At 42.2% G+C, this 27040-nt stretch overlaps 1 protein-coding gene across 2 annotated transcripts; it reads left to right on the forward strand.

The window, feature by feature from the left end:
* The first annotated feature begins 2 nt into the window (after window positions 1-2).
* STAM2 (signal transducing adaptor molecule 2) lies at window positions 3-26147 on the forward strand. 2 transcript variants are annotated; one of them, XM_051623532.1, is made up of 14 exons: window positions 3-93; window positions 8288-8372; window positions 11246-11321; window positions 11553-11648; window positions 14365-14511; window positions 16119-16188; window positions 16901-17087; window positions 18006-18100; window positions 18813-18895; window positions 19086-19173; window positions 20007-20061; window positions 20692-20845; window positions 22355-22524; window positions 22737-26147. In XM_051623532.1, the coding sequence occupies exons 1-14, from the start codon at window positions 54-56 to the stop codon at window positions 22948-22950; spliced, it is 1560 nt and encodes a 519-aa protein (XP_051479492.1). In that variant the 5' UTR covers window positions 3-53; the 3' UTR covers window positions 22951-26147. The 2 variants fall into 2 exon arrangements, with proteins under 2 accessions (XP_051479492.1, XP_051479493.1); XM_051623533.1 differs by lacking the exons at window positions 3-93; window positions 8288-8372 and having other exon boundaries at window positions 11245-11321; window positions 11560-11648.
* The last annotated feature ends 893 nt before the right edge of the window (window positions 26148-27040 follow it).

Consider the following 27040-nt stretch of genomic DNA (forward strand, 5'->3'; position numbering starts at 1 on the left):
CGGCGGAGCGGGCCGGGCGGGCCGAGCGGGCCGGGCGGGCCGGGGCTGCGGAGATGCCGCTCTTCGCCCCCAACCCCTTCGAGCAGGACGTGGGTGAGCGAGCGGGGCGGCGGGGCCGGTGTCTGTCTGTCTGTCTGTCTGTCTGTCTGTGGGGCGGCGGGCCTTCTCCTCCCCGGGCTGCCGCGGGGACGGGGTCAGTCGCGGTGGGGGCAGCCGCCGGCCCGGCCCGGCCTGCCCGGCCTGCCTGCCCTGCCCTGCCCTGCCCTCCTGCCGGGCTGCCCCAGCCCGGCACCCCCGTGCGCTCCCCAGCCCCGTTCGCAGCGGTATCGGGAAGTGTTTTGCCACCGGTCCTCCTGTAACTGGAGCGTTGCGGCGCGTGTTTGGGACGTGGAGGTGACAGGCGGCTGGGTTGAGGTCAGGGGGTGCCCCTTTTTCGCGCCGCGGTTGTGCCCGACGCGAAGGCACCTGGAAGGGCTGGTTTGGGGGTGCCGGGTGAAGCCGGCGCTGACGCTGCTTCCCAGCGCAGAACCGTGCGGCAGCCGGGCCGGGGCTGGTGCCGTCGCTGGGACTAAGAGGGTGACTCAGTTGTTTTGTTTTGTGCTTCTGCTCCGTCTTGTGCTTCCTTGAGCGTCAGACTCGCTCTGTGTGGATATTCTGCTCCTTGGGTTCGATTTACTTTTGCAAGCAATGCCTGTTCTGAGCTGAAGCCGTGAAAAAAGCAATGACATTAATCTGGATGCCAGAGTCAGGTTTACGTTTCTGGTTACACTGGGACTCTAGGTAAGAGAAGAATTAGACGTTCTTGGGATTTTTTTTCAAGGCTGGGATGTATCCAGGTGGAAGAGGTTGTTGTGAGTGTACTGTTCCCACACCATCTCTCTTTCATTGAGTACGAGTAGCACTGTTTTATTTATGTGTCTGCACACTTTGTGTCATGGGACCGTTCCCTTTTTACCTTATCACAAACTGTTGTAAGATTTTTCACGTTGACCTATGACTGAAATGAAAGTAGAAACTTGCCAGACCAGCTACCTGTAGTCCAGTTATTTCCAATGTCTTGTGAAGTTTTCTGTGTGTTTTGCCAGCCTTATCTTTCACGTGGCTGTAACTGATGTATTTGCATGTGTGAAGACTTTTTGAGCTGAGGACTCTCACAGCTGGGCAGGGGTCTTTGGCAAACCTAAATGCTTTGAGAACTTAAAGACTTAAGTACTCCAAAAGAGGCAGTCTGTTCACTTGTAGCTTCTTAGATTTTGCCTTAAATGTACTCACTCCATGTAACTTCCTGTACTCGTTGCATTTAGACAAATGCAACAGAATAGGAACTTTGTAATTATTGAGGCTAAATCTTACAGTCCCTTGCCAGAAAAAAAATCTACCTGCTATTAGGAGCTTTTTGTGAAGTTTATTGTTCCATTGTAAATTAGACCACCCAGAATAACAGATCATGGCCTGTACTTTAACTGGCAGGATTTATGTGAGTGTTTTTTTCACATTTTTCATCTGCGTCTGTCAGGATTTCACTACTTAACGTTTTGATTTCCATTTAAAAAAGGAAGAAAGGTACATGCCAAGGAAATAGTTGGGCCCAGCTGGTGGCCTGATGCAATGGGAAGGAAGAGAGATTTTTCCATGGCCCCATTCTCCCAGGTGTTGGGTTGTTTTTTTTTATTCACCATCGAGCTGATTCAGCTCTTCTTGGCAGAAAACTAATCATCTAGGACTGCTGTTTTTGGGGACACCTTTAGGATGTGTAGATGAGCAGGCTCTTGCTTTGCCACAGCTGTTTCTGCTTTCTTAGTTCTAAACCCAGGGGTGTGTTTTCAGCAGAGCTGCTGCTTTGGCTGCATTGTGCCTAGTTGCAGTGTACGAGTTTATCCTATGGAATAGTGTTTCTTTAGCCTGTTTTTCTTGCCAAGAAGGTATCTCAAAACTTCGGCCCTTCAGAGTGTGAGAAGCTTTTACATTTCCTGTGCAGATCTATTCATAGTTAGCTCATGTGCACTTGCTGTTTTCCCAGCATTGTCCTTCCTCTTAAATAACCTTCATCTCTTAAGTAATTGCTCCTTAAATAGAGAACAAGCCTATTCCCTTTCATCTTGTGCTTAGTTAGCCTTCTTGCATAATATTGTTGACACGACCAAGGGAGTAGGAAGTATTTTTCTGTGCAGTTTGACCAGCACCCAGAACTTTACCCCAGCTGATGGCTCGTTCATTGCTTGCACAGCAGCGTTCCGCTTGGCTGAAACGGTTCGCTGGGGTGTTTCACTCTAGGGCTGTATTTGCCTTTTGGGGGCTGCTTTACCTGCCTGTGGCCTCTCATGCTACAGCTTAGAGTGCTCACTGTACTTCTCTTGTTTCCAACTGCTCAGCATTGAGTCTCCAGGAGGATGTTTTATTGACTCTGAATTTGCATTTTGTCCTACCAGCTGTACTTTTCCCTGCCTAGTCCAGTCCCCAAGGGTTCACATGTCTCCTTACGTTATGTTTTAGCCTTTTATTGATGATACCTTCCAACTTCACACTAACTTCTCTGTAAGACCCTTACCCTTTCTGCCAGTGTCAGCCAGGATACATTAATATTGATTTCCAGACTGATTTTTGAGGCATTTGGGAAGTAAACTCTCCCCACCTTCCTTTGAGTGCCTTACTTGTAGAGTGATCCAAGAGCTGTAGCCAGTAGCTTGCAGGTGGCATCCCATGGAAAGTTTCTCTGCAATCTGTGCAGTTAGTTAGATTAGGCTTTGATAAGATGTCCTTGCCTAGAAGAGTACCTGCTCTTGGTTACAATTTGCTTCCCCTTCATCTCTGTCTGTAATAATTCTTGTCCTCACTGGTTGGTCTCAAGTCTTGCAGTTGTTAGGGGACAAGTTATTTGGAGTGTTTCTGCTTGGCTGTTTTTTGTTTATATTTTTCACTTCTTTAAGTGTAGGGACTGTATTTTCCAGTCTTCAGTCTATGGCTTTGTCTTAATTTGACTGATTAGATTCCTAAGTTCTAAGACTGCATTTTTGTGGCATTTTTTTTATTTTGGAGATGATTTCTGGTCAGCTTCCCCAGTCCTGCTTTGATTATTATTTTTTTTTTAATAGGTCATAGCCTTTAAAAATTGTAGTATGAGGGATATTCTTTTATGTAATATGTGACTGTTGGTAATTTTGGTGCTTTCCAGGCTCTAGAGTACAAGTCTGCTGATCCCAGTCTTTCTCCTAGTTTTCTGTTTGCTTGACAAATGGAATTGTTTGTTTCTCAGGTTATTGGCCAATTGACTCAACAAAAGCTCAGAGTTGCTTTTCAAGCAAAACCATGCATCTTAAAGAGCTTTCTCAATGAAATGTATTTCAGAAAGTTATTTTAATAGTACGCTTGGATCCAGTTGTTTGTTGTTGTTTTTTTAATATAGTATTCAGGGACATGAATGGGCTCTGGGATCTTTCCAAGTAGGATTGTCTTTTCAGCAAGGACCAAGTGGACCATGCAGTGTTACTGGAAACACAAGTCATATGACTGTAGTGTCATCAAGTCTCCAAGCACTAATTACATCAAAGCTAGAATTTTCTCATGGGGCTATACAAAGGTAAAGCAAACAAATGGAGGTGGGGGAGATTGAATTTCTGTTTTCCATCCATGTGGTTCTGCTTTAGCTTCTGAAAAACCAGCAGCCTGGAGTAGTCCTCACGTTTTTTTTTTTTTGTCTTTCACTTTTCATAGATGAACTGTTTTTACATGTGTAAAATGGCTCTCAGTAAAAGCTGAAATATGTGCAGACAAGATTTTATTTCACACAGCTTTGGGGGGCAAATCAGTCTCTAGGAAACTTTTATCTTAGTGGTCAGAGTCTTGAGCAGTGCCATTTCAAGCTGTAAGGTTCTTTGTGCTAAATCAGTGCTTGAGTGCTTGTCTTCCTCCTGTAAAAATGGACACAGGTGGAAAAATGTTACTTTCTAATGTTGTGTTTGTTTTAACTGACATGTTATTGGTATCGTTGCTTTGTGTTAAATCAGTGCTCCAGTGTTTCCGCTCTGTTTCTAGCCTAAAAATTGACACAGGTGGAAAGAATGTTACCTTCTAATGTGTGTTTGTTTTAACTGATGTTAAATCAGTGGGAGTGCTTGTTTTCCTCCCTGTTTGTAGCCTAAAAATTGACACAGGTGGAAACAATGTTACCTTCGTGTGTGTGTGTTTGTGTGTGTGTTTGAACTGACCTGTTGTTTGGTTCTAGGGAATTCAGGGCTGAAATACGAAAATATTTTGGAGGTCTGCAGGTCACAGGTAGTAGGCAGCAGGGAGGTAGGGCTGTCATCAGCCCCAGGTTGCTAATTTCTCTGGGTCAGTGCCAAATGCCAATGCTGGATGTTATATGGGCTACGGACTGCCAGGCAGCGACGTGTAAGAGTGGGATATACTTCTGGTAGGAATCAGTGTCACATTGGTTTCTTCAGCAGAGGTTTCCACAGAGCTTGTGGGGAGCCTGTGTCATGCTTGGGGAATTCTGGGGGCTCTGAGGATCTCTCAATTCTTTTCCTCCTTTCTTTATTCATACAGGAATTTTAAGATTGCCTTGCTGGCTCTTGCAGTTTTCCTTGCTACTGGGAGTGCAGATACATCCTTGACCTACCGGCAGAGTTCTCAGTGCTGTGTTGGAAATGGGGTGTGTTGCTTTTGCATTTGCCAGCCTGAGGGATCCCTTGCAAACCCAGCAGGCCTTGGGAGGGGGGCTCTGGGGGAGCTGCAGGGTCCAGAGCTGGGGCCTCCACAGGGTGTTTCCAGGCCTGGCAGAGTGAATGTGCAGCACACTTAATTGTGAATGCAGATCTTTGACATTGTGCCAGCATCTTCAGGGACTGAGTAGTTATGTTTGGAAAGATGTAAACAGGGCTGCTTTTGAGGGCTGCCTTGTGTTGTCTGGTTGCAGTTCTCACAGTGTTTTTCTTTTTTTCCCCTGTCTTTTGGTGTTACCCATCCTTTCTTGTGGAAAAGGGGAAAAGAGCTAGTGCAGTTAGGCTGGAAAGGGTGACATTCAGCTCTCCTTTTGGATGTTGTGTGATAGAGGGAGGGTCCCGAAAAGCTTCACTTTAGCATGCTATGGTGGAAGTTTCTTTTCTGGAAGAGCTGGCGACTGTGCTTTAAGGCAGTAGCTTGAAGAGTATTTCTTCTTTTGGCAGTAATGCCCATAAACAGTTCCCATCCTCTTCCCAGCTGCTCATTTTAGTGCTATCTCCTCTCTTGTGCTGGCATAGTTTTTTGTGCAGCTGCATGGCAAATCAGATCAAGGAGCTGATCCAGTTAAAGATGATTAATTATGGTTTTTTAATTCTTTTTGGGGGTTTGAAAATAGACGAAGCAGCAATAAAAAAAGCGTATTTTGCTGTTATCGTTATTTCTATTAAAAGTAAACTCAAGCTAGTGTTCCTTCATTAACTGGAAGACCACAGACTATAAGTCATGGCATTTTTTAAAGTTCACATTCTCTTAGCACTGACAAAAATCTTGGAAGATGCATCCTCCCACATCTGTTTCTTCTGATCAAAGTCCATGTCTCAGCATCTGTGACGTAGTTATCCTTCAAGATTATCCATCAGCTGGGGCTCATGCTAAGCAAAAAAAACAGATGCTGTTCAATTTGTCATGCTGGCAGGGAAGAAAACCTCAGCAGTTGTAAGAGTTTACTGTAGGGCAGCCTTTGTATTTCCCCTGGAAACATGTCTGTTCCTGGAACAGGCTGCGTAGATACCAGAGGAGGGAGTTTGCAGTTGAGATGTCTCCATGTATGAACATGCTGGCTGGGGGAGAGGTGGAAAAGCACAGGAGCTGTAAGTAGCACCGAGGATTATGGTAGCTGTGACCTTTTTTAAAGTGTAGAAGGTGTGGAGTTGAAATGTTTTGGTGAAGCCTGGTGAACGTTAAGCCTTCCTGTTGGCAGAGGAAGAGCTGGTCAGGGTGGCATGGGATGTCTTCTGTCGTGGCAGGCAAAGCTGGTCCTCATTTCCTCTGAGGGCCCAGGCACACTCCGGTGTATCCTCTGGCAAGTGCTTTGGAGTTTTTGTAGAGGGCAGAAGTGACACTTCAAGACCATAATGGGAGGAGAGCTGCTGATGGGTCCCAGCAGGCTGGAGGAGCTGGGGTCCCAGAGAGCTGCACCACTGCAGGGGTTTACCTGCTCCTTCTCTGTCACTGTGGGGAGCTGCACCACAGCGGGTGCACAGAGAGGTGCTTGGCTTCAGAGGTGACACTGCAGGGGCAGTTTACAAGCCTGCTTTGACTGCCTTGTAAACAAAGTAATTTCAGTTTTCTTAAGTCTTTCCATGTCTGAGGATCAATGCTGGTTTGTTTCTTTGCTATGATACTTTAGAACAGAGTGCTTTTTACTGGTGGGTCAAATTGGTGGATCTTCTCAAAGCATCTTATCTCTCTGTTGTAGGTGTTTCAGATCAGGATGACACCAGGCAGGGGGATTAAATGGTGTTTCCAGTCTGTTTTCTAGGCACGGGTGGTGTTTATCATTGGAGGGCTGGCTCTGTGTGCACTGATGAGATGGATAAATTTGACTGACAAGTTTTGATGGGAGGAGTCACACCACTGGGAATGGAGACCTGCAGTGCTTTTAAGAAAGTAGTTTTAGCTGGCAGAACTTCATAGGAAACACCAGGCTGAACTTGTGTGCACCAAACATTGCATTACCCTGTTCTATTGGGATTGTTCAGAGCTTGGGGCTCACATAGTCAGGAGATGTGCATATGGGAATTGTTTTGGTTTGATTTTTTTCAATAAACTGAACAATAAAGTGTTTAAAATGGTAGGCACTCATTTATTTTCTAGAACAAGGAAAGAATTTTGTGTTAGTCTCAAAAAATACTAATGCACTTAAAAGAAAATTCAACAATTATGGCCTTTCTGGCTAAGTTTTAAGCAGGTTTGTGCTATAGGAACATGTATTTGCTTCCCTTCAGTAGCCTAAACTTGTGAAGATAACCTGTGGCCAAAACTGCAGATTTCCTTTCCTCCTCCTTGATCTGCTTTTATGTCTGTAACAAAAGGGGGTTTGGGGGCACTGTTGGCTGCCATGCTTACAGTTTCTTTATGGAAGCCAGTCTGCTGAGCCAGCCTGCCTATTGTTGCAACTTAGGACTGCAAAACTAAGTAGTAAAGCTGATTATCAGAGAAGATGCTTAATTGCACACATGAAATTGGGCCTGTCCCGTGGTAGTATTGCTGTCAGCAAATGGTGTGATTCTGGAACAGCTACTATCACAGAGCACCATCACATTAATATTGAGTGACCATTAGGTTCTGCTTTAATCTGCTAAATAGTCTTTAAAATACTGGATCCCAAAGGGATTTGGTGGCTTCTCTTTCCAAAGTAAAATTCTGTAGCAGTACTGGTGGTGCCACTGCCATGGTTGTGAAGTGCATTCTGATGGGATTAAGAGAGAATGGGGAAAAACCTGAAAGCACTTCTCTTTGCATTGAGTTAAAATATCAAATTGGCAGGTTAAAATTAAATCCTAAGGCAGCAAATGCAATGTATAAAATACTTAATTTGCTGTTTATGAGCTATTTTAATAGAACTGTAATATTTACATGTGATATTTAAATAACATGGCTCTAATAAAAACTTAAAGCAGAAATAAATGGCATTAAATCTTATCAGTTAATATATAGAATTATATGCTGCAAACATTAATGAGAGTTGCATTCTTTCCACAGTGCAGTCTCATTTTTTTGTTACCCCTTCTCTGTTCTTGCTTAATCCTTCCATCCCATTCATTTTTCTTAGCACTTGGCTGAGTGTGTTTAGAGTTCCTGAAAAATCTAGTAGAAAAAAAATATTAAGAAGTGTATGGAATGAGGAGGTGGTTTTCCTTTAGATTCCTAAAGAATGGGGAGTTCTTGTTGGTTTGGGGTTGTTTTTTTCTTTGAGCATCTATGTGAAATATTTAATGGTGTGTAAACCTTAGGAGACTTTGAGTGAACTCTGAAGTTGGGCTCTGACTTCAGCCTGGAGTAACTAAACAAACTGTACAGAAGCAGTTCCTCTTTTGTCACGACATTACACTGGAAGAGCTGTTTCTGTTTTCAGAACTTTTAAATCCTTCTCACATCTGTTAGTCCAGTGCTGAAAACTGCACACAAGACTTTACAAGAAGCAGGGATTGGTGCTCATCTGTTGGAGATGCCACCTCGCAGTAATCCACGTGTGGAGTCTCCTCTTCTGGTTGAGGAAGTGTTTGTTGAGGAGAATCTGAACTTAACAGGATGTTACACTTAATCTTGTTTCTCTTTATAGAAAAAGCTACAAATGAATATAACACCAGCGAGGACTGGGGGCTTATTATGGATATCTGTGACAAAGTTGGAAGTACTCCCAATGGGTAAGGTGGATCCACATCACAACGTAGCAGTTCATGTTCAGGGGAAGAAAACCACCATTTCAGAGAGAAGGTGTCTCAAAATGCTGGTCGTAGTCAGCTGTGCAAAAAGCACTCCCAGCCTGACACTTCTGCAGGCTCCACAAATACGTGGAGTTGGCTTTAAAATTCTTTGAAGGAAACGTTCCAGCAGGATTTCTAGTAGAGCTATTAGTGAATGCTGAGTGCATTCCAGCTTGTATGGAGCTTTGCACAGTAGGCCAAGTTGTTCATATTTAGTGATCTTGCATACATTTTGAAAAGCAACTGTGCCAGCAGGAAAAAGTGATCTAGTTCCTGTGCAGAAAATGATCTAGCTGGGACAGTTAGCTGCTTGTGATGAGCAATTTCTGTGTTTGTTTATCAGGAGGAGTGGGACTGGGGGAGGAGAAAAGGGGGGAAAAATGGGGATCAAGACACCAATCAATTTGAATTTCTTTAGGCTGAGGGGGTAATACTGAAACATAAGTGGTAGCTCAGTGAGCCTTTAATGGCCAGAATTATTTGCTGAATGTTAAGGTAACCTTTTTGAGTAATAACATGTTTTAAATTGTGAAGTAAACCTGAGTTAGTGCATAGGTGAGCTTAGAATTTTTGTTCCTTAGATGTAGAGTTTCAGATTACTACACTGAAAAAATTCTGGGTTGCTTTTTTATTATTATGATTAATTATCTCCCATGGGGAGTAATAGCAAATCTATTCAATCTGGGAATCTTTAGTCCTGAAGGAAAAAAAAGTAGTGTCCTTTTAGCCCTTTATTAAACATCTGTTTTATTGCCAAAAGACTTGTGTAGAAGGACCTGGTTTAAATCTACTTACGTTGGAGGAAGGGAGATGGTAAAAAATTCAGGTGGTTTTGTTTTTCTTAAATTACACATGCAAATTATATAACTTAAATCTTAATATGTATTTTTGTCTATACAATAAGATCCTGAATTCTGAATTTTAAATGCCAGGACCACTAGTATTTTACTTTGATTTTGTGTGGTTTTCTTCCTTCCTGCCCTTCACTAAGAGCCCTGAAAATAATAAATATTGTTGTCTACCCTTAAATATATAGCTTAGTAACAGCTATGTTGTCTTTGTTGGATTGTTTGTATATTAACTGTGCCCAAACATCCTCAGTGTTAGGACTAAAACCAAACTTCTCTGGCTCTGTGCACATCAAGTGACTTAGAACAATAGGACCAAAGCACTAAACCAGGGCACTTGGTTCTGAAGCCACTGCATCCATCTGCTTTGCAGCTTATGCTGTTGGGGGTTTTCCCCCCTCTTCAGAACAGGTTCAATATCTTTCCCCAAGCTTCATATCCACATCACTATTGGTGTCAGTTTGTCTGCAAGTTCTGTCACTTGGCTCTGCCTGCCACAGCTCCTTGAGAGGCTGGAGAACACTTGGTGTGCACAGAGGGCCTGGTTTAGTTCCTTCCAAAAGGAAATTAATTTGTGTGCACAAAACTCTACTGTGAACTAAAGGTGCAACATACGGGAGTGATCAGAAAACTTGTTTCAAAATGTGGATATAGGTGCAGTTCATGATCTTATTTACCGTTGTGGTACAAAATCTTTCTCACTGCTGTGCACAGAATGCATCCAACCTGCCATCTTTTCAAACAAGCCATTGAAACAAACGTCTTCTGTAATGTTAACAGTGAAACAGTTTGGGTTTCATTTCTGCATGGGCTTTTTTTAAGCTTTGCCAAGGGTTGCAATTCCATGATGACTTGAAAATAGCAGAAGGGGGAATGTACATTCAACAGGGTTGTCAAATATTTCTTTTTGTCCCTTGTGTGAGTGATTCCTGGTGACTTTGATCTGAATAGTGATTTGGCCAAAAACTAACGTGCTCAGTTCCTTGAGTTCCTGGATCCAGGCACTGCCTGACTGCTGAAGCCTCATTCCAGGAAGGAAGGAGACTGCATTGCCACAGATCTGGGACAGGAGGTGTTTTGTTTGGCCCACACCTTTCACCAGTGGCTTTCACTTGTGTCTGCGTCAAGTGACCAGGGAACCAGAGCCTTGGTGGTGAAGAGCAGAGGTTGTTGGAGCTGAGATGGCAGGGGGACATGGAGGAAGGCAGCCTTGTAGAGACATTCCTCTGCCTTGACAGTAGAGCAGCACCAGCCTACTGCAAGGGACACTGGCTGTAAAGATGATGCAGTACAGAGAGATTTCATGTTTTGGGGGTTCAAAATAACAGTGTTCATGAAGCCTCACGAGTGCCTCAGCCCATGTAGCTCATGCAAGCTGTTAATGCTCATTTAAAGTATGAAACCCCTTAGTAGAATAAGATCTAGATCTAGAGTGCTCATTGTTATTCTATAGTTATCTCAGATTTTGGTGAAACAAATTATAAAATCTGTGTGTCCTTGGTGTCTTGAAAATGGGATCCAAGAGCTGATAACTTGTGAGCATGATTTGTGAATTAAATCCATGGAGACCCTTCACAGTAGCCAGTAAAATAACCATTTAACTTAATCATCACTGCTCCTCATTCTATTTTTAAAATGTAGACATTTCTCCCTTTGTCTATTAAAAATCCATTTCCTCAACCTAATGGCAATTGCTCCCTTTGTGCCCTGTCAGCAGTTGTATGGAAATTGATACAAAATGACAGTTTAAAAATGGAATCTGTTCCAATCCAATGCACATATAAGAGCAAACAAGTTGTTAAATATTTTGTCCAAACTAGCTCTGGGAAAAGTTTAGGTTCCTTTCTTTTGTTTGTTTCAATAGGCCCTGTTTTGTTTGCTTACAACTGGAGTATCTAGTGTCCTTCATTCTGCAGGCCATGTCAGTCACATCTGTCACTAATAGTTTCTTTGTTCCTGTTGCAGAGCAAAGGATTGCCTTAAAGCCATCATGAAAAGAGTAAACCATAAAGTTCCCCATGTGGCTTTGCAAGCACTTACAGTGAGTAGCTGATCACTATTTTCAAGAAGCTTTGTATTCTTTTATGTAACACAGCTATTAAATCTGTGCTGAGCAGTAAACGTGCACTGGTGCCTTTATAGATCTTCAGGAGAAGTCAGTGAGAGTGTGCATGCTGAACAGAGGACTCAATTTAACTCTTTTTTAATGTGTGCTTTTATTTTGGCTTATTTTCATTGTTAAACGTTTTCACAATTGTATTTCTCTTGTCAGCTTTTAGGAGCCTGTGTATCAAACTGTGGAAAAATATTTCACTTAGAAGTGTGTTCTCGGGATTTCGCTAGTGAAGCTCGAGGTATAATAAATAAGGTAATTTTTTAATTACATTAAGTACTGGGGCAGAATTATTTGGGTAACTGCTTTGCATAGCAAAGAATTAGACTAACGTTCTAATTCATATGCATTTTCTAATTTTGGTGCAGTTGCAGGTACAGCTGTTTGCCTTGTCACTGTACTTGAATTTTTACTATGAAAATACATTAAAGAAGTGACAGGCTGACAATACCTACTCCAAATCCTTACAAAATTCCATGAGCAATTTTAATTAAAATCTGTGGCTCTTCCTAAGCTTGATTAATTTGATAATGGTGAAGGCAGTTTGTCCTGAAGAGGTTTTTTATTTGGCTCGAATGAAATTTGTGGGCTGAAGTGAAAAGGGAAAACTGTGAGAAAACTTTTTACAAGGAAAAGGATAAAATCTTCCGAGAACTTTCTTACTTTCCAGAGATTCTCAGAATGCTAAATGAGGAGGTAACCAAGAAAGGAAGACCTAAATGGTTAAGGTCAAGCAGCTGTGATGGGATCTAAATCTGGATGTAATGAATTGAATAAGCAGAAACAGCTAATTACTAATTACTGCTCCAGTTGAAGACAAAAATGGTTAAAAAGAAGTCAGTCTTCAAATATATGGGAGGCCTGGAATCATCAGAGGTGGAGCAAAGCAATTAAGGAAACTAATAAAATTGCTGGGAAGCAAAATGAGTTCACAGCTCTTCTGTTTCTTGCTTTGTAGGGAAAAATAGGTCTTGAAGTCCTCCCCTTTGTTCTCATTAGTCAGGGTCCATTGTGAAATAGGACATTGACCTTCATGGTCTGACAGCACTTGTGGATGTAAAACCAAACCTTTAATCCCACTGAAGAATGGTCTACTGGAGCATAATTTATTTTGTTATTGGGGAATGCTTATGTTTTACCCTTGTCCCTGGTCCACTTGGAGCAATATTCTTGAGAGAGTAGATAAAATTGTAATTTCTCCCTTTTCTCCAAAAGAAAATCAGTTCAGACAAGTGTAACAAATGTCTTTGTGCTGATACTGAGCCTATCAAGCTACATCTCTTCATTCAATGAAATGCATGTATGAGCCCAAACCTGTCCCTGTTATTACTGTTCAGTGTATGTTTTCATGTGAGGCACAGGCTTAGGATGGGATTTGAGCCACACTCGAGGGAGAAGGCTTGGCCAGGCACTGCATTTTTGCAGTCCAAGCTCTTATCCAGACAAGCTAAGGGAAGCAGCTGTAGGTGAGCCCAGCAGCCCCAGAACCCTTATTCACCAGCAGGTGTCTGAGGCTGGTCTGGATGCTTTGGGTTCAAACTATAGTCTTTTCATCAACTGTCAACAAAACCAGTAAGTGTGTGAAGTCTGAAGGGCTTTGGTCCATCTTCTACCCTCGTAGTTGATGTGACCTCCACATATTTTAGCTGCTCTATTGAAGAGTTGCTGGTTTTGCTCTGATGAATTTTTTAAGGCTGTTACATGATTCCAGGTTGAACAGCAGCTGATGCTTGGGGTCACTGAGGTGTGCTCTGCAGGGTGTTCTTGAGCCATACAGCAGAGTAATACATGACTGGCCTGCTTTTCTGCAGGTGGATTATCACTTTGGGTGAGGCTGTTAGCATGTAAAGTTTGCAGTGCTGAATGAAGTCAGGGGTCCTGTGTGGATTTAGAGTAGCTGTACATCCTGTAAAGGGGAGCTGTAGAGGCTCTTTAGTGCAAGAGGCCAGAGAAGAATGTGGGATCCAGGGGAACTGCAGGCAGAGCATGAGCTTGATCCTGGTTTGTCCCCACTCCAATCAAATACCTTCCTTTTCCTGATTGTGTCCCTGCACCTCAGTTCTCACCTGAGTGGCACAGTCCATAAATGCATCATTCCTTTTTTGTGGGAGACTCTGATCAAGGAGACATACATACATAGATATGTGTATACAGAGATGGTACAAAGATCAGATTTTTGTGAGGTCCTGTCAGCTGAGGATTCAACAGGGGAGGAGTGTGTTCTGGTATGTGAGGAGAAGACAGCAGAGATTGTACAAGATAGAAAAGGGGAATGGTCTAATATAAGATACTGTCCTTCCTTACAAGATAAACTTCTGGGGTTGGGAGGGGAATGACAGTACAAATTAGAAGTCATGAAAACATAGGTAAAATATAAGGTTATTGCCACAGAAGTGCAGAAAAGTTGGGGCAAGTGTGGTAGATAGCCTGAATCTCAAAAAATGTTGAGGTTAAAACATGGGTTACATTGGAAAAGTCAGAAAGTTTGTCAGTCTTCTTCCTTAACCACCTAAAAAGGACTCCACTAAAATAACAGCAGTGTAGGCAGGTGAGCTGCCTGCAAGAGCTAAACTTTGGCTGTGCAGGATATTTTGGTTCAGAGGATTGTGATCGTTGGAGGAGCCCAGATTTAACATAATCAGTTGTTTGGTAGAACCAGGGAAATCTGAAGTGCCTGCAGTGTGTCGCTGCTTGGAGGTCTTTAAAGGTGGTGGAAACAGCTATGCCAGCTTCCCAATGAGAGGGTGATGCTCCAGAGGCTGAGCATGTTATCTCTAGTATCAGAATCAGTGTGCAAAAAAAGACTATGTGTTCTAGACTCTGTGTTCCAAATTTTCTCAATCAAGAAAATTACCAATTATTAAGGGTGTTTATAGTAAAATGGTTCTGGTAACAAAGTTTTACTCAGAGGGGACAACTGTTTCTGTTCATCTTGAGGTACAATCATTTTCTGTGCAATTTTGTCTTCTAGGCTCATCCGAAAGTATCTGAAAAGCTAAAAGCTCTGATGGTGGAGTGGTCGGAAGAATTTCAGAAGGACCCTCAGTGTAGCTTAATATCTGCAACTATTAAATCTCTGAAAGAAGAAGGTGTAACTTTTCCTGCAGCTGGATCGCAGGTAAAAGCTGCTTGGGGGCAGGTGGTTCTGTTAGTGAGCCTGTGGCAGTGAGCACATGAAAAGCTGTCCAAGTGAGATCTTTCCTGATCAGAGGAGAGTAGGATCCTTGTTGTAGGAATGCTGAGGTTCACTTCTATTCATTTTCCTTTTTTTATATCCGTGCCTTCCTAAGAAAAGTAAGAACAGACTCAAGGTTATTTCGTGCCGCCCTCATGAGTCGTTTCATTTTACATCCTTCTTTCCTTCTGATCATTTTTAGAACTTCATTGAGCTGTCAGCACCTTAAATCCAAGCAATTCTACACCCACAGTGTGTACTTGGTGTTTCATGGTTCTGATTGCTGACGTGGAGCACATAGCTTCATTTTGCTTGACAGAGCCTCACTAAACAAAGGGCAGTCTCTGGAATGGAGACGCTTCTGAGGATCATCTGTGCTGTGCTTTCCATTTCCAAGTCCCCATTTATTTTTCATGCAGTTACATGTCCTTGTCAGGGATTGTCCTGACTCTGCAGTAGCTGGGGCACTCTAAGACCTAACCTCTCACTCTTTGTGTTTTACTTCTGGGAGTGTATTATGTCTAATCATCAAATATGATGACAGGTGTGTTTTTTCTGCACTTTATTATTGATGTTTCTAAATATATTCATGGGTCAGGTGAAGATCAGATCTGAAAATTAGAACCACAGGTTCTAATACATATTCCTTACATGAAGTTTTCTTTTCTCTGTATTAAACACAGAAGGATTTTTTGCTTTTACAATCTTTCCTTCCTCTACAAAGATGTTTTCAGTTCTAAATCTAGGATATGTGTTAAAACATATGGCCTAAACATGGAAGATACAGAGTACTGGAACCAGTTATGCTTCCTTGTCTACAAATACATACTAAATGACATCTTGATGTTTTTACCTCATATACTGCACTTCAAACAAGCAAAGCTGAGGTTTATCAGTATTTGCTGAACTCGCAGAGGTTTGTTATCTAGGATCATTGAGAACTCCTGGACACAGCTGGTGTCCAAAACTAGGTTTGTTTAGGAAGACTTCCTTTTTGGAATGAAAAATCTAGGAATGATTTCACTGTGCTGTTGTGGAGACTTGTAAGTCAGCAGCTCTCAATCTGATGTCCATTTGCTCTTCCTTCCCCCTGCCCCACAAACAGAGGCAGAGGGTGACTTTTTGCTCTGGTATGGAGAGAGATCTCCCTTTCCAGCCAGTCCAGCTGCTGCTTAATGACACAGGACTCCAAAGAGCCTTTCTTCTCTGCTGGAGGAGTGGAGGACAAAGGTGGACAGAGCAGTCATTTCAATGAGTAGTCTCACTTTAATAAAGGAGACTAAAATAATTATATAATTAGATCAGTTACTTAAATGAGATCTGATTATTTGTTTTGCTTTGTTCCTTGCTGAAAACCAAATAAAATCTGGCTGGGATTCTGAAGAGTGGCAGTGTTTTTCTTCTAGAAGGTCATTTTGATTCAGTAATGAAATGCTGCACTGAGGCAGCTAACCAGGAACTACTTAGCACTAATATTTTAAAGTATGTAATTGTAGAGCTTTCTTTTTCATTTGTAACCTGAGCTTCCTCTATTGTTACCACATTTGCAGGCTACCACAACTGCTGCCAAGACTGGCTCCTCATTAAGTAAAAACAAAGAAGATGAAGATATAGCAAAAGGTAAACTGCTGGTCACAGCCTGGTGCTTTAGAAGCTTTGTTAAAATGCACAGAAATAGAAAATTGCACAGAACTGAAAACAAGGATGCAGCAGGTTGGAAATCAGGATACTGTATCATTCAAGGTGTTTTCCTGGTGGACAAGGATTTGGGGTGGGATATGTTCTTCCCCATCACACAGCCATTAGCATTGTGTGGTGACTGCTTTCTCTCCACTGAGCTTGGTCTCTTCCCTTCTGCACCCACAGGTTTTATTTCAAGCCTACGTTTTGATCTTTAAAAAAAAATCAGAACATTTAAATGTTCTGTTCGTTTTCCTCTCTTGCATATAGTTGTTGTTGCTCAGATGTGACAGTGGAGAATTTTATCAGTGTTTCTGGTCATGCTAATGATGCTGCTGACATTAATGTGTGCACTGCTTCAAGAAGTGGGCTGTACTTTGGGGAACAGAGGGGTTTTAAAATATTCCATAGCTTGTGCATGGTTACATCTGGTCTTTTAATCCTGTTGCAGGACAGAGTAAAGCTGTTGAAATGTGAAATATAGCTAGCAGTTTGGAGCAAAGAATTTTCAACCTAAAATATGAGAGAAGCAATTACAGAACATGTTTGTAGTATAGCCTATAAATATTTCCTACTATGATTAGGAAAACAAACTGTCTTTGTATACAGCAATAAAATACACAGCCTACTTTTTTTCTTCCCCTAATTGTAGCTATTGAATTGTCCTTGCAAGAGCAGAAACAGCAACAAATGGAAACTAAATCCTTGTACCCATCAGCAGAGATTCAGCAGAACAACCAGAACTCGAGGAAGGTGCGAGCTCTGTATGACTTTGAAGCTGTCGAGGACAATGAGCTCACCTTCAAAAGTGGAGAGATTATTTTTGTTTTGGATGACAGGTATAATATACTCTGAAGATGCCCTTATTCCAGAACTGTTGTTTTCTCACCATAGCAAATTTTTCCTCTGATGCTTTTTTTCCCCCCCACTACAGAAGTGTAGATTGTCACTCTGGCCTCCCTCAGATCCCTTTACCTTCCTCTGTTCTTTCCATACCCCAGGCTTTTGAACTCCAGTCCTCTTTGGTGCAGGGAGAACCTCACCATGTTGCATTGGCTATTTCATGCTGTGGGTTGGGTCCAGTATGTTGATAGTTTTTAAGATACATGTTAGTAGGCTATAAGATATGTCATAAGAATATACATATGTTTTCCAGGGCTAAATTCTGCCTACTTAGAGAAATGGTTAAATCTCTGTCTATCACCTATCATATTTGCTAAGAATAAAACTGAAGAAAAAAACCTGAAGATAATGATTGTTGTAATCACCTTTGCCCCATAGATAGCCAAGAGGCAGAACTTCTTCCCTGCTAATGTTTTTTCTAATTCAATAGACTGTGAGGGATCAATGTTATTTCACACAGAATCACTTAGGTTGGAAAAGACCTTCAAGATCATCGAGTCCAACCATTAATTTCTACTAATGCTAGTCCTCACTTGTGTGCTTCTTGAGAGCTTTTAGATGAAGCTGTAATGAGCTATCATCTAATCAGGCTACAGGACTGAAGAGTTGTGTTCAGTTTTGAGTGACTGCTACTAAGTGATTTTACTTCCCCTGGTCCCCCTCCTGCCCCTCTGCCCCAGCTCCTGTCTTTGGCTTTGTTCCTCATCTCTACCAGTGTTCTCCTTTGCCTCTGTTACCAGATCCACAGGGAAGCAGTGCATTAAATATCACAGGTTTTCTGTCAAAAGGCTAAAATATATCCCTGACACAAGCATTAATGTTGATTGTTTTGTAACACATCTTTATTTCCCCAGTGATGCCAATTGGTGGAAGGGTGAGAATCACAGAGGAGTAGGACTGTTCCCATCTAATTTTGTGACTTCTGACTTAAACGTGGAACCCGAGGCAGGTAAGTTAGCTGCTAAATGCTGACAGGTTATTTTAGAAAGGAGGGCTTATGGTGGAACTACTGATTAGCCCATCAGCAAAATAATGTCCTGCAACCAGCCCAAGGAAAGAACTGAGAGAGAAAAATCCTGCCCTTGTTTCATCACCACTGCTGCTGTAGCTCACTTCAGCCATTCCCATCTCCTGAGTCCCTTCTGAGTTGTTACCTTTTTCCTGCTACAGAAGTTCAGTTCCATTTACCACAATTCTTTGTCAGTAACAAAGCACAAATGAATCCAGGAACTCACCATTTCCAATGTCAAACCTCTTTTCAGACATGGGTCCTAGTACAGAGCAACATTCATACCCATGTCAGTGGTTTGCAGGAATCACACTGTGAGCTTTATTCATGCTGGTGATACCAAAATAAATCTTAGCACTTACGACTTGGCTAAAAGGAGCTTTAGATGTGTTGGAGGTGTTTTTAGATGTTGGTATGACTCTATAGAGTCTTCTTTTGCTGGGCCTAGGTTCATACTCAGGCTAACAGCCCAAGGGAAGCAGCTTGTCAGAACGTTTTCCAGGCAAACCCATTTTCCTTTCTCCAGCAGCAAAGCACATCACTGCCTGAAGTACTTATTCAAATTTCTCTCTCATTTAAAGAGACAAAATGTGTATTTCAAGTTAGCACAGTAACACAGCTGCAGAAAAGAAACCAATGTTTGTTCTTTCAGCAACTGTGGATAAAAATTCTGCTCCTGAGGATGCTACAGAAGAAATTAAGAAAGCAGAACCTGAGCCAGTTTATATAGATGAGGTATGCAGTCACTTTCAATCTAAAAAAATTGCTGAGATTTTACATCGGTAGAAACTCTCTTTTGCTACTGAATGTTAGCAGATAATTCTTTTTATATAAAAAAGGACTTTTTTTTTTCTTCTTTGAAAATTGAAGCAATCTCTGCCATGCTTCAGAAATGCCTGTTCTGAATCTTCTCTTCATCTTTCAGGATAAGATGGATAAAACACTGCAGGTACTTCAGAGTATAGATCCTACAGATTTAAAGCTTGATTCTCCAGATCTTCTAGACTCAGAAGGTACTTAGAGCACTATGTTAGCTGGTTTTTGTATTTCTTCTTACAATTGCCTTCTGTGAATTGAGCTGGTATTTCTTTTGCATTTATTTTAAGCTTAGAGAAACCCTGGTCTGTACTCATAGTGTGCTGTAGCACAGCTTAAGTCTCAGTGGGAGCTGTATGTATAACTGAATTTTCTAATAGTTGCCAAGCCAACTCCATGTTTAGCAGAGTAATTTGCATAACTTCCAGCTAGTGCTCAAGGCCTGATCTTTGCAAGATCTATCCACCTATCAAAACTCTGCTTGAAATAAGCAGTTAACTTTGTGTCAGATTTTCTCTAAAATGCTGTCAGGGAAGTGGGGAGAGAAAGCTCAGCTCATTTAAGAGCCAGTTAGTTCAAGGTGTGTTGTAACAGCTGAGTGTAGCTTATAAAAGGAGTATTCCTAGGATGGAAGAATGAAGGTAAAAGAAGCTCTGCAGGATGGCAGGTCTGGATGGATTCATAGGCAGTCTAGAGTGGATATTCCAGTAGGAGAGGAAAGTCACAGATCTTGCACAGTGCAAGCAGAAATGCAAGATTTCCTATGTTATTCATCAGTAGTCTTCTGTTGGAGAGGGTAGAGGGAAAGAGAGAGGATGACAAAGCAGGATAACCCTGTGTTTTTCCTGGCTGCTGGGGCTGGAGGAATGGGGCACACCTGATAACCAGCTGCGCTCTCCAATTCCTTATGCTATTTTGGTGTACTTGGATAAAGTATTTTTTGACTTGAACTTTCAACATTTAAACAGTTTAACATTTAAACTTCTAATTGTGCAAGACACTAACTACCTTGATGCTTTTGTCTCCACAGATATTTGTCAGCAGATGGGACCAATGATAGATGAAAAACTAGAAGAGATAGATAGGTGAGCCACAATGCAGCTCCTGCATTAGTTACTGGCATTTACTTGAAATTGTGCCTTTGTCATTTTTTTGGTGTACACTCTTTATCTCCCAAGCTAGAAAACCTTGCCAGAAAGTAATGCTTGACAAATCTACCTTTATTTTTTAAAACTTAGGCACCAAAGTCCCAGTGTGGGTACTAAGGTTTGATTGCTGCTCTCCTGGGTGCATTTGACTTAGTGCTTTTTGACTGTAGGCTTTTGCAGTCTGTCTGGAGCTTGGTATGTCCAGTCTGCTGCTGAGTGTCCTCCGTGACAGTGACATCTGTTCAACAGTAGCTTCACATCTTCCCCCTCAGCCTCTTAGGGGTGTTTGAGGGTGAAAAGAAAAGGTAACTGACCCCTGTGGAGCTGCCTGCCTTCTTGCAGCTGGGGAGGAGTAGGTGTTCACCACTTGGACTGTCCTCCCAGCCCCATTGCTGTAGGAAACCGGTGTAAGGAGCAGAAGGGCAGTGTTACCAGACAGAAGTGTAAGAAATCCATCCTCTGCCTTGGCAGGTTTTTCTCTTGCCTATTCAAAACTGTTTAATGAACCATCTTTTTTACTAGATGTTGGAGAAAATCAGTGTTTTGCACTTACTTCTTTTGCAACAGAAAACATTCGGAATTATCAGAATTAAATGTGAAAGTTCTAGAGGCCCTGGAGCTCTATAACAAACTGATGAATGAAACACCGATGTATTCGGCCTACTCAAAACTCCACCACCCTGCACAATACCCACCTACATCTTCTGGTGTTCCAGTGCAGGTCAGTACTCCTCTCTGGAAATAGAGATGTTCCTAATATAGATTTCTATTAAAAAAGATGACAGCAGAAATGAAGCGTGTGCTTTCTTGCTAGCCTTACCAACAAGCTGACATTGCCTGGCGACTTCTTACAGCCTTGAGGATAAAATGCCACGTAGGCACTAGAACAGAGTACTTCAATCTGCAGTTACCTGCTTGTGCAGACAAGTGTAGTAGTTAATTTTGCTCTACTTAACAGAAAGCTGCTGTATTGAAAACATGAAAAGATTCCTTCCACGGTTCATTTTTTGCAGTTGGAATTGTGTGTTTCAGCAGCTTGGTGGGTATTCTTGCTGTGAGTCATGTCCTCAGGCTTCAAGTAAAGTGTTACCTTCTTACCTCATAGTGGGGATGTGAAGGAACTTTAATACTGGTGCATTAATCATAAGTGCAGTGTACTTGTGCTAAAAATAGAAACACTAGTCTGGTTTTAGCTCTTTTTTTCCCCCCCTTTAAGAAATGAACATGTTATATTAGAGGATGGAGTTGCTCAAAACTGTAAAACTATCTCTGATGTGCCATATTGATGTTTTAAGAAAACAAAAATGGAGGAAAAAAAGAGATTTTTAAAGATCCTTTTTGGAGAAAGCACAGAATCAGTGTTGTTACTTCAAGTGAATTTTACTTCGATGTTAATTGTTCCGTGGGAAAAGAATAGTTGCCATAGCAACTGCCAGCTCTGAAAATGTCAGTTAAAAGTAATTCTGTGTGTTTAACTCCTGGTAACGATGGAAAATTGGTTATATTTGGAGGGTAAAAAGTAATTTTAGGCAAAAGGCGTCTGGAGTTTACTGTTCCTTCCAAGATGCATGCTTCCAGTGATGAGAAACATAAGTTAATGTTAACTGTGCTGAGCTTAGCATGGCCACTTGGTACAAAGCTGATCCTTCTGTGTCCATCTACCATCCAAAGTCCAAACCCAGTGAGCAGAGGAGGCATCTTATACCGCCTGTCCTGTCTGCATTTTGAGTAAAGACTTTGCATTGTCTTAAGCCAGACATGCAAGAAGCTCAAGTTTTTGCTTTCCTTTTGTGTTACATTCTTAGAATATTCTTATGTTTTCCCAAATGTGTTAAATAACAAATCTTGTGTGGTGCTCATCTTCCTACTCAACTCCATCCATCAAGATATGCAAGGATTGAACGTTTGCAAGACAAGCCAAATAAGAGAGAAAGAAATCAGGTTTCTGGGAGGGGCAGAGGTCTTGTAAGTGATACAGAAGGTTGTTCCTTCAGATACTAATTGCTGACCTCATCAGCAGGGCATTTCTGAAAAAGGGACCTTCTGGTGAAACAAAGGATTCACACACCTTATGAGAAGTTACATGGTTTTAAAACCTTGTTGGAAAATTGATTTGTGTTCATTCAGCCTTTGAACCCTAAGATATGGTCATGGCAGTGCTGTTTTGTGCCACATTTACTGGTACTTAATTGAAAACAAAAGGTACACAACGTTGGTTTTTTATTTACAGTCGTATCCTGTACAGCCACCTAGTGGAAACTACATGGTCCAGGGTGTTCACCAAGTCGCCATGCCCCCAGGTTACAGCCTAGGACCTGACCAGATGGGGCAGCTGAGGTCCCTGCCTCAAAGTATCAATTCTTCTGGAGCAGCTCAGCCAGCTCAAGCCACGTATTTAAGGTATCGCTTCAGCCAGCTCTTAAATCAGCTTCTGCTGGTGGTGATGTTACTGCTTGTCTGGAGCTTGTGTGTTCTCGGGGTGTGCACGTAAAGCTGTTGGATCATTTTGAAAGTACACAGGTTGCTTTCGGGCTAAGCAATATCCTTATGTTCAAATCTGCTTCTCAGAGAGGTGAACGTGTCAGAGTTAGATCTGTTTTGCTTCGTTGCAGCCCAGCACCGGATCCTGTGCTGAGCCAGCCCTACGTGAGCCAGCCCCCCAGCACAGCTGCCTACCCCCCGCAGCCCCTGGGAATGTCCCTGGATATGGCAGCCTACCAGAACAACACATCGAGTCTGCCTCAAGGACCAGCTTATCCCGTGGCAGTTCCTGCTCATTCTGTTCTACAGCAACAAACAAATTACCATCAACAGCCCCTCCTTTAAAAACAAACTGGTTCGTCTTTCTGAATCCATGAGTACAGGTTGCCTGACCTAGTGAATTTTGTGAGGACCTGTCACTGATATCAAAATACATTTTCCTTTTAAGTCACCCCACCTATTGCAGAGCAAAAATATGCATCAGATCTGATTGTTAAGCATTTGCATGAAGACAGCTGGTGGTTTGAAATAATGTCAGGTGACTCTGGGCCCTTCTTGCAGTGGCTTCAAGAAACGCCACTTGTGAATCCTAAGTTAAAAGGTTGACCACAAATAGTTTTCTTTTGAACACGTTTATGAAAACTTGAGGAAGCTAAATCCTTGTTGCACACTGCTCTGGTTCTGCATTGCCTCCTCTGGTATCTTACTGTAATTCTTCTGTCCAGGTGGCTTTTAGAGAATCCCTGCTGACTTAGGCACCACCTTCCCCCAGATCGGGGACGTGTTCTGCGTAACTGGAACAGCTGGAAGAGAAAATGATTTGATACTGTGGCAGAGAGGGCTGTGGAGAAATGAGATTTTTGCAGTGCTGCCTATTAGATGTTGGGAAACTACAGGGACCTCCTGATGTGCTTCTGTTGAAGAAAAAGGGTGGGGTGTTGCCGGGGCTTGCTGGTGTCTCTTAGCAGAGGTGGTTCTGTGAGTACAAGCCTCCCAGGCCAGGGCTGCTCCCAGGGCTGCTTTCCTTTCTCTGCTGCCATTTCCATCTCTAAATGATGATTGCAGCCAGAGAAACTCTTACACCATTTGAAAAGGTGTGTTTGACACGCTGTGTAGGCAGAATGCACGTGCTTGGTGAGTGGGACTGTGCTCCTCATTTGCTACAGGGAGGAGCCGGTGCCTGTGGAGAACCTGTGTCTTGAGAAGGGGAATTGCCTGGGAGCTCTGGAAGCAGAGCACTTGGTGGCTGAGAAAAGAAACGTGAGCTTTTCTTCCCTGATGCACTTTTTTGATGGGTGGGTTTTGTGCAAGAGGAGCAGATAACCTGAATTATCTTCCAGGAATGTGGGATTTCTTTCTTTTATTGTTTAAAACTCTGAAAAAAAATCACTTCCTTCTCCTCCTGTTTACCTGCTCACTTTAGCACAGTCATATTTATACCTATTTTAACAATTTCATGGTGAGTAATAATCTGTAGATTGGGAAAATAATGGAAGCAAATTACTGATAAAAAGATCTTGATTAAATGCATGAAACTCCCAGGTGTCTAAATAAGTGAATTTTCTACCAAATGAGAACTGTCAGCTTGGAGGCTGTTGTTGAGTAATAACCCCCCCCTCTTCACTCAGTGCCACCTCCATTCCTTTTACCTTTCAGTTAATTTAGTATCATGTCCTTATTCATTTGCAGCCTCATGCTTCTGCAGTATGATATTCAGTACCTCCTCCTTAAACCATTTTTTTTAATTTAAATGTGTGCAATTGGAAGGAAGCTTTTGCCTTTCCTTTTGACATGACTTTAATTTGCCTTCATCCTTCCCCCCCTGAGACTCATTCAGTATAAATAACACATGTTGCAATACTGAAGCATTTTGACAACTTGTTCTTTAAGAGAAATAATTAATATCAATGCTGCTCTTCAAAATTCTTATTGTTTTGAGATTTAATTATTTTTTTTGGTAAGAGTTGTTAAGAATGTTAAGAGTTGACTTTGTTCCAGGTTGGTGTGTAGTCAGACTAAACCTTGCTGTCTTTTATGTAGATCCTCCGTGTTTGTTAGTAAATTGAGACTAAGGTAGGTATTTTTATTGGATTCAAAGCTTTGGTCCAACAGAAATATTGAGTATCTTAAAATGGGATGGTTAGATGTGCTTTAATTATGTTCAGTTCATTATTAAATATAAATAATGTACATACTCATTTGTCTGAGATTTTCTACACAGCTACATGTATGCGTACTGTTGAAGCCTGAAATTTTATAAAAGCAGGATTTGTCATTCTGTCATCTCTTATCTTCCTAATTCTGTGATATGCAACTTGTAGATAGTGTAAAATAATTTAATTATTATTAAAATAGTGTATTTAGAGGGTTTTGGTGTTAATAGGATCTGTTTTTTCTCTTCCATACTTCTCTACATTATCATATTTATTTTTAAGGCCTGATTGTAACTGAACATGCTGCCAAAGGATTTATCTAACTTGGGATTTCTACATTAGGTTTCTACCTGCTGTTTTATATCAGGAATCAATGGTAGAGAACCTCTGCTTTTTCATGTGAACTCGATGGTTAACATAGAAATTTGTGCGACTTTATAATGAGAATTTTATTGTAATATATTCGTTCGGTGGGTGTTGGGAAATACCAATACTAGATCAATTTTCTTCTAGTATGAGTTGGCAACCTGTTATGTCTAAGTTATAGTCAGCTGAAAGCAGCAGTTGGGTTTGTCTGTAGTGTGACCACAGAGATGTGTTTGGAGAAGCTCCGCTCTTCCCTACAGCCTGGGTGTGACAAACGCATCGTCACTTTCGTGTGGTTCAGAAATCACAATGTTAAACCATAATTGTGTTTGTGACAAGCAAACCTCTAAGGGAATGTTCTGTGTTGGTTTCACTTTGGGTTTTGTTGGTAGATGTTCATGGGCCTGTGTCATTCTTTTGGAGGCTGTCCCTCAGAACGGGGAGCTGAGTGGGCCCTGGCTGCAGCTGCAATCTCTTACAGGAGTTATTTTCTGATAGGAAGGGTTTGGGGTTTTTTTCTTCTTTTTATCTATGCATCTTTTCTAAGAAATAATAGGCACTACTCTTGCTTACACTGAACACTGTGATGGGTCTGTTGAGTGAATAACTTTTTAGAATTTATGGCTCTTACCAGTTAAATTTTAAATGAAGCTGACTCTCAAAATGTTTTGAATTGGTGAAAACGAAAAATGAAGGAAAGGAAATAGAGCTGGGGCAGGTTCTGAGCACTGCTGAGCTGGCACAGCTCTGCTGCCTTCACCAGCACAGGGACATCTTGGGATGGCCAGCAAGGGATGTGGCCACTTACGGATGGCAGCCTCAACCTGGGGTTCAGAGCAAGCTTCTGCCTCCTGCTTTGTCCGGGGTTTGAGGGAACACGTCCTGGGTAAAAGATGTATCACAGTTCTTACAGAAAATTATCTTAAAGAGTTTGCAGTTTGTTCTGCTGGAGTATCCATGTGGCCTCCTGTCTGCAATATGTGTGCGTTGCCTTGTGTGAATAAAACAACGTTTGTTTAACAAGCCTGGGTGAAGAGTTTTCTGTTCCCCACGCAGCTCAGTCCTCGCCAGGAAGGTGAGGCAAGAGCTCTGGGTGGTGTGGCCATCGAGCTCCAGCCTCCCTGCTCCCTCTGCCCTCAGCTCCCAGCTGTGAGCCCATCCTGGGCCACCAGCCCAGCCGGCTCCTGGTGTTCCCACACAGGTCAGCAAAGCCGTCGCTGTTGGAGATGGGTATTCCATGGCAGTGCTGCACATCACCTCCCACCAGCTCTCCTGCTTGGGAACCAGGGCCTGGTGTCTGAGGAGCAGTGACTGGGCATTAACTGCTGGGAAGTGGAACAGAATCGTGATCTCCCCTAAAATGGGAATACCCTGTGCCACAAGCCAGGAGGTGTTTCTTCAGAACACAAATACATTGCTCTTCACGTTGGATTGTATTGCATTTCTTAAGTAAGCTTGTGGCTTATTACAGCTTCTCATGGAGACTAAACAAATTATCCAGAGATTCCTAGCACCTCCAAAATAAGAAGAAACACTGTGCTTTACAGATACCTTCTCCTGGTGCTGTGAATGGGCACCAAGAAAAGTGCAAGCAGCCTAAGGTACCTGAGAAGGACTCATTGTTATTCAGATGTAAATCGCTGCTTTTACTCATTCTTTGCAGCCCTTTGGAGTTAACCAACCCCTGTGGGTTGATTTCAGGTCACTTCAGGCTGCAAAGCTAAATGTTACAAAACCCTTACAACGCCAAAGCATTTACTGAATGATTGGGAAATGCTGGTTTGGTTTTAATTTTGAATCTCGACCTAAACGTTACTGCATCTTGCTGAAGTGAGACAATGATGTGTTAGTTTTCTGGACAGCATCTGAACTGGGGAAGTTAGGCACATACTTGGTCATGCTAAGGTTAATGTGTG

The sequence above is a fragment of the Apus apus genome, chromosome 6, assembly GCF_020740795.1.
Source record: "Apus apus isolate bApuApu2 chromosome 6, bApuApu2.pri.cur, whole genome shotgun sequence".
NCBI lineage: Eukaryota > Metazoa > Chordata > Aves > Apodiformes > Apodidae > Apus > Apus apus.

Coding starts and splice junctions, on each gene's coding strand:
- STAM2 (XM_051623532.1), top strand. CDS start 54: ATGCCGCTCTTCGCCCCCAACCCCTTCGAGCAGGACGTGG. Junction 17,088..18,005: donor ATTTTTGTTTTGGATGACAG/GTATAATATACT, acceptor TTATTTCCCCAG/TGATGCCAATTGGTGGAAGG. Junction 20,846..22,354: donor CTTCTGGTGTTCCAGTGCAG/GTCAGTACTCCT, acceptor TTTTATTTACAG/TCGTATCCTGTACAGCCACC.